Consider the following 7,686-nt stretch of genomic DNA (forward strand, 5'->3'; position numbering starts at 1 on the left):
CTTACTGGAGGATTCGCATTCTGATTGGTTCTTGGGTCTTTCAATCACCGACTGACTCCGACCCCCTCAGTCTTGACAGCGAACATAAAAAGGACATGAACGGCGGCCGTGTGGACGCAGCTACTTAGCTAGCTAATTAGCTAGCAGACAGACCGTTGGACTTCAATGTCCGCATAAATTATTGACGAGCGATGGTTTAATTTATCATAAACGACAGCATATATGTAGCTGATTCGTCATGTCAATGTCGTTCAATGGCCACCAACGCGACGATGAAAGAATCGACGGAGACGAAACGCCCACGAAGCAGCCGCGGTCCAACAAGGAGATGCCCGATTGTTTCAGCAGCGAGCCGAACAATGAGGCGTCCGCGTCCGCAGGAGGAGCAACACCCGACCGGCGGACCTCCAACTCTACGGCGAGGCAACGGCACGACTCGGTGAAGAAAACAAGGCCGCGTAGGTGTTAACGTTGCTATCACGGGCTTAGTGTATTTACTGGGAAAGGCACCGTTGCATGGATACAGATAAATCAAAGGCGTAAGGTTTCACCCCACAAAAGACACTCAGTGAAAATACAATTTTGGAAAGAAAATCCTTGAAATAATCCGCATAATATAAATTGCTGTATAATGTGTCGGGATGATGCAGAAACGGACAAAATCATTATTGTATTGCAATGCAATATCGGTGAGCTGTAACGTTAGTGGCAGCAAATAGCCAGGATCTAGTTTGCAACAAGATGGCGTTCGCGGTAACGTTACACACTGTACTGCTGCCTCTGTGGATGAAGCTGCTTGGAGTTATGTCGGCCAACATTGACACATCTGCATTATTTGTCCCCATTACTACTGAGAATTCCAATATTAAATGTTTTTAATATAATGATGTTGTGGTTTTTTTTTAATTTTTTTGACAAAATGTTGGTTAAGTGAACAATTTTTTTATTTTTTTTAATCTCAAATAATGCAGCATTTCCCTGGTTTGGGATGGACATTGGAGGCACTCTGGTGAAGCTGGTGTACTTTGAGCCCAAAGACATCACAGCAGAGGAGGAGCAGGAGGAGGTGGAGAACCTGAAGAGCATCCGGCGCTATCTAACCTCCAACACCGCCTATGGCAAAACGGGCATCAGGGACGTGCACCTGGAGCTGCATGACTTGACGCTGTGCGGCAGGACAGGCAACCTGCACTTCATCCGCTTCCCTACACATGACCTGCCGGCCTTCCTGCAGATGGGCCGCAACAAGCACTTCTCCAGCCTCCACACCACCCTCTGCGCCACAGGAGGGGGGGCCTACAAGTTTGAGTCTGATTTCCGAACGGTGGGTCTGGTGTTATTCTCCTCTGTTTGCTTTTACTGGCAGGACAGTGAAGATGGACAGGAAGGAAAGAGAATTGTGAAGTTTTAGCATATTTATAGCATGTGATGGAAATTCATGTAATCATAGCAGAAGAGCCAGTGAGATGGACAGCACCTGAAATTCATGTTTAAAGATGTAGCAATACTGATGGTAAATACCAGGAGAAAATCTGCGTTTTAGTAGATGTTTAATCCTAAAGGAGCACAGAAATCAAAGCAAATTTATTTTGACATATTGTCATGAAATCATGATTATTACAGTAACTGTCCCTTTTAAAGTGCTTTTATTTTTTTATAAATCAAAATGTTTGATTTTGCACAATTAACTGCTAATTCAGCAGTTTTTTGTGGTAGTCGTTTTAGATTTTAATCACAAGAGATCTGATGATTTTGTTTTTGTGTTTTTTTTCTTCTTCTTTTTGGTAAAATACATTGTTGTTATAAAGGTTCCCTTTTTTCTCCCCCCCCCCACTTTCCATCCTCCGTCAGTTTCATGCTTATATGTTCTCCTGACCACATCCCCTCAGTGATATAATCTATGTTCTGTTTTCTCTAACCCCTCCCCCCCTAAAATAAAGATGGCAGACCTGCAGCTTCACAAGCTGGATGAGCTGGACTGTTTGATTCGGGGGGTGTTGTACATCGACTCAGTGGTGTCCAGCGGCCCCTCAGAGTGCTACTACTTTGAAAACCCCACGGACCCAGATCGCTGCATCCAGCGGCCCTATACATTGGAGAACCCCTATCCTCTGCTGCTGGTCAACATAGGGTCTGGGGTCAGCATCCTGGCTGTCTACTCTGAGAGCAACTACAAACGAGTTACAGGGACCAGGTAAATATCAGAGATGCGCAAACTGTGAAAGACATGTAGATGGTAGGATTAGTTCTTTTGAATGTAATTGGTTATTAACTTCTGATCCCAGGGTTGGCAATTCGATTCCCACCTCCTTCTGTCCACATGTAAAAGCGTCCTTGGGCAAGACACTGAACTCTGGGTTGCACAAGCCTGTGCATTCCTAATTGCCATTCCTAAGCCCGGATAAATGGGGAAGGTTGCCTCGGGAAGGGCATCCGGCATAAAAAGCCTTTTGCCAAATCAAATCATATTCTCATATCTTATAATCAGATCTTCATGCTAGGTCGGGCGGAGCCCGGTTTGCCAGCGAGATGGAAAAAGATGACCTGCTGCAGCGACCAGCCGAAAGATTTAAATTTGACCAGATGGCCTTAGTGTGATACATTAAGGTTATATCACACTTGATATTGTGTTGTCTATGTTTTTAAAGAAGAATTTGAAAAAGTTAGTGATAGTTATCAATGCATAAATCCAATGCACATCTAACTCCAGTTGGGTACAAGTGCAGGACAAAAACGGCATACAAAAGAAAAGGAAAGGTTGTCTGGACACTGAAACTGAATATATTGCTTGCTTAATACTTGGCTTTATCTTAGTACTTAATTTATGTTGATGATGACGCAGGCCACCATCTGGCACTGCTGCTTGGAGGTCAGATAATATACAATCTTAAAACAAGTAGGTGCAAAAAAGTATGTTGCACATTTAAAGATTGGTTTGCTTTTTGTATCACTGGCTCCAAATGTCAACGTGACCCTAGTGAACCATACACAGGCTGATTGAAGGTGATGCAGGGATTTGCAGGAGATTACACTCCAGTCAAGTGGGTGGCCTGTTTGGTGACATCTGCCCTTTGTGTCACCCTAATGTGTGAAAAGTAGCAGCGTATTATTATTATTTTTTATTTTTTTTTTAGAGAGAGGGGGGGGGGCGCTACAAAACCACTTCCTTTTACCAAGAGTTCTTTGTTTTATTTGGACTTAGTTTTAAATCCTCCTACTCTCTCCACTGGTTTGTTTTCACGTGTGACGACCTTGACAGGGAATACTTCGTCCTCTCTTGACGTAATTGGCCTTTGTGCGGAAAGAAACACTAGATGAGCGTGTATTTGAATTGGAAATCTATATATTATACATAACCTTTTTTTTGAAGTGGGCAATCTTATTTTTGCCAATGACCTTTCTCTTTGCCCTTAACTTTAGACTTCAGTTGGGAGGTGACGATCCCTACCCATTCAAGCAGGCATCTCAAATTCCAGACTGAGGTCTTTTACGTTTCTAGAATATTAATGGTGTGTATATAATCTGTTAACCTGTGTGTGTTCACAGCCTCGGTGGTGGGACCTTCCTGGGCCTGTGTTGCCTGCTGACTGGCTGCTCTACTTTCGAGGAAGCTATAGAAATGGCTTCTCAAGGGGAGAGCACCCGAGTGGACAAGCTGGTTCGGGACATCTATGGAGGAGACTATGAGAGGTTTGGGCTGCCAGGCTGGGCTGTAGCCTCAAGGTGCGGTTTACAGCTGCTTTTATTTTTTTACTGTCGGTCTCAAGCCTGTTTTTGGTGGATTCCAGCATAAACACAGTCACAGCTTTAATGAAACGGGGAACCCGGACAAGAGGCCTTGGTTTCATGCACTATGAGCAAGACCTTTTGTATCCACAGATGGAGAATATATCGAGAAAACATATCTATCTGCACCATTATTTCTTTTTTATTTAGTCTGAATCATGCCTTTGGGATTGGCTATTTGAGTCATTGCATTGCTGAATTTTTAACTTCTGAAGACCACTCATCTGATGTGGCTTGTGTTTGAATTGATAGTTTCGGCAACATGATGTCCAAAGAGAAGAGGGAGTCGGTGTCCAAAGAGGACCTGGCCAGGGCAACACTGGTCACCATCACCAACAACATTGGCTCCATCACCAGGATGTGCGCTCTAAATGAGGTGAGCAAAAAGAGTGCAAGGTGGGTGGATGGATGTCAAGATTCAGTGGTGAGGAAGTATTTATGAATCTTGATTATGCATTTACCAATAAACAGTGGATTACAGCACACCCATCTAAACACTCGTCAGAGTCTTAAACTAAGTCAGAGACACTGACGAGGATGGGATATCCATCAGAAATCAATCTCAAATGTGGTGACATAAGAATGATTTGTTTGTATCATAGTCCGAATTTTGGACAACACTTTTTATAAAAGACAATTTAAAAGTCTTAATTTAGATTAACCTGTCTTCAAATATCTGTTCCCCTCCGGCGTCCCTCGTGGTCGTGTCCTCTTTGCGTTCAGCCTCTTTACGGTGCTGCCTTGTGGCATCTTGATCAAGCAGCATTGTACAGGGCTATGAAGGCGTAGAGGAGGTAAGCTTCACCTATCCTGGTGTCTTTCACAGCCCAAAGCAGGGGGTGTCCATCTCATTAACCAATTAAAGACACATTATTTAGCAGTCAAAGAAGTATCTCTTAAATATGCAGCCTTAAACAGTGGTGAAGTAAATTAATTCATTTATATTACAAAAAGTTAATGTTTGATAGAAATAAATTAAATAAAAGTTTCATGTCTATGGTTTTATACGTTGAGTTGTTTTTAAAGAATTGGAATAATAATAAGTAATATGTACAAATTAATAAACTTTACAAACAAGTAGTATCAGCATTGTAGGAGGAAGTCTTTGCTTAGCGGGAAGTTACTGTTGCCTAACGGGTTTCACAGGTTGACACAGATATTTGTCAGTTGTTTATATTGTTTTTGAGGTAATTATTTTATTCCTGTTCTCGTTCATTACTAAGAACATAGAGAGAGTGGTGTTTGTGGGAAACTTCCTAAGAGTGAACACCCTCTCCATGAAGCTGTTGGCCTACGCCATGGACTACTGGTCTAAAGGACAGCTCAAGGCACTCTTCCTACAGCACGAGGTAAATAAATCAACCCCATATTGACCTCAGAGGCCAAAAATGTCATTTTGTTGCATGATGGGCTCAATGATTTTGTTTTTATTTTAGGGTTACTTTGGAGCGGTTGGAGCCCTGTTAGAGCTTCTGCATCCGTCCTAATCTGTCCAAAGTACATCCAGAGAAGAACTTGTCAATCTGCTGCAAAGACCATAAGCACTTTAGACTGTTCAGAATTAATTCCACAGTGGGATGTTATGCCAGCCACCAGCCTGTTACTGGTAACCTTTGGTTGTGGCAGGTAATCCTAAACATTTGGAGGACCAATTATGTTCTTAGAAATCAAGCTAGTTTGTAAAATGGTGAAAGTGGCGTCTAAATATAGATACACATCTACTGCTGTTGTCAGTGCATGCAAGTCTGTGTCCTGCCCTGACCGAAGTGGTCTGCAGCAAAGTTGATAAAGTCTTTGTTGCAGAAACCAGGTTTGGGCTGAAGCATCTCCAAGGAAATTCACCGCGGTTGCCTGAAATACTGTCTGTTAAAAAGTATTAATCATCATGTAGTCTTGTGGACTACACTGTGGGTATCAGGCCCTGGACCAGATATTTGCAAGTACATTTTATGGTTTATTTTACTCTACTTAGGTACCAGGTGGATGGGAGTTAAGTGTTTTATTGGACTATAGAGTGTGAGTTTATTTTATAAGAACTTTTAAGACAAACAGAAGAAAGATTTTTACTACAAAAGCATCATTCTTCATTGTTTATTTGCCAAATATATGAAATACCCGTAGTTCTAAAAGAAAAACACATCACCCACAAAAGTCTTGGCTGGTCTCTTGAGAGTTGAGATGATTTAACTCTCTAATGTAAAGTACTCACTAACTGATTCAGCTGCTGATATTCGTGTACTGTAACATGACTGATTGTTTTATCAGGCAAGATAATTGTGATAGTACTTCCCATCCATCTGGTACTCGTAGTAAGCTGAAACAAAACACTGAGAATCATTTACGACCACTTATAAGGGTTTTATTATCTGTGAGCATTTACTCATTGTCACCACTTGGACTTGAAATGAGGGTGTAAAAAATCCCTTGGCTGAAAAAAAAAAAAAAAAGACGCAGGCTTTCCTCACTGAATCTTAACTTAACAATTAATTGACACCATAATTGATAAAAATGCACAAGAGGTCAACATTTAATCAGACATAACCTGTTATTGTTACAGAATATGTAGAATTTGTAGATGAATTCGGCCTCTAAAAACAGTAAATATTATCCTGTTATTGTACTTTGCCCAACTAATCTCTGTTTATGAGCCCAGTTGTTTACTCCAAGCAGCTTTTTTTTTTTTTTTTTTTGTTTGTGTTTTTGCGACAGTGGTGTTATCAGCAAATCTGGACAATCAGTGTTGGGGGTTAGTGAGACTGTATGAGCAACACATTTAAGTCCCTTTCTGACCCCAAACGTGCCCTGCTGAAGTGCCCTTGAGCAACTGCATTCATTTCCTTGCAGAGAGAAATCAGAGCAAGTGAAACGATAGATACCGATACATGTGAAAATACAAAATGAGGGCATTTGTGAATTTTCCAAATTTAAGAAAGATATTTTAATGCAGAAACGTGATGCATCCCTCCAATGGAGGTTTTAGGTCCTGTGACCCCAAACCACTTGTTGAGCATGTTCAGTATGTACTTGTTTTGAATTTAATGTACAGGCTTTTGTTTTTAACATTTTTAGGAGGAATTGAGTAAGCTAGCACTTCTAATGACTGTGTGTGTTTTATCAGTTATTTGTCCCATCATTTCATTTAATGCTTATCCGTCCTATTTTAATGTAATCTATTAAGTAATCAGTCCACTGATGGATTACAAGGACCATAAAGAATCTTCAGCTCCCTAATTGAGAGTTGATGCCCTAAACAGTTGAAAATTCAGTTTTAGCTTACAGCTAGTAGAGATATTACATCTGCAAGTTGAATATACAGTAAGCTGATTTTAATTTAAGTGCCTGCCATGTTTTTTGTATATAATACAATAATGTGTTCAGCAATGTGATTTAAAATGAGATAAAACTGATGTGTAATTCTCAAGGTTTACCCAGTTTTCTTTGCAACGTAGAAGCAAACATACTTTTTTCTTTTTCTTTTTTTTTTGAACATTTCTTTTTGCATTGTCCATATTAAATACACACTTTTCATATCTTTGAGTACTTGTGGAATTTTTATTGGAACTTGGGAAATATGTTTTTGCTTCTTGATGGGAGTTAGATTAGGAATTGAGACCGCTCACACATTTGGAAACTAAATATGAAGCTACCAGTTGCAACTGGCTATTTTAGCTTAGCATAAGGAGATGTTTTTGGCCGTATGTATGTTACTTCACCAAGAATTAAACTGACCTTAAACTGCACTTCACCTTGTAAAAGGTGATGTGTCCTCTATACTTAAGTAGTATCCTGCTTGTCTTTTGTCCCTGGTATTGAAGTGCAGGTTGCCTAAAAGAACAAGACATAAAAAGTTAAGAGTAAAGTAGATTGAAAATAATAAATCATGGTTCTGTAAGAAACACA

The 7,686-nt window shown here is 40.6% G+C and overlaps 1 protein-coding gene across 2 annotated transcripts; it reads left to right on the top strand.

The window, feature by feature from the left end:
• Positions 1-88: 88 nt before the first annotated feature.
• Positions 89-7,316, top strand: pank2 (pantothenate kinase 2). Of its 2 annotated transcripts, none has more exons than XM_038728265.1 (7): positions 89-458; positions 972-1,324; positions 1,941-2,194; positions 3,547-3,690; positions 4,039-4,162; positions 5,010-5,135; positions 5,223-7,316. In XM_038728265.1, the coding sequence occupies exons 1-7, from the start codon at positions 239-241 to the stop codon at positions 5,271-5,273; spliced, it is 1,272 nt and encodes a 423-aa protein (XP_038584193.1). In that variant the 5' UTR covers positions 89-238; the 3' UTR covers positions 5,274-7,316. The 2 variants fall into 2 exon arrangements, with proteins under 2 accessions (XP_038584193.1, XP_038584192.1); XM_038728264.1 differs by having other exon boundaries at positions 90-458; positions 3,547-3,723.
• The last annotated feature ends 370 nt before the right edge of the window (positions 7,317-7,686 follow it).

This window comes from Micropterus salmoides, unplaced genomic scaffold (assembly GCF_014851395.1).
Source record: "Micropterus salmoides isolate LMB-PRFRI ecotype aquatic unplaced genomic scaffold, ASM1485139v1 Ms_hic_scaffold_19, whole genome shotgun sequence".
NCBI classification, from domain to species: Eukaryota; Metazoa; Chordata; class Actinopteri; order Centrarchiformes; family Centrarchidae; genus Micropterus; species Micropterus salmoides.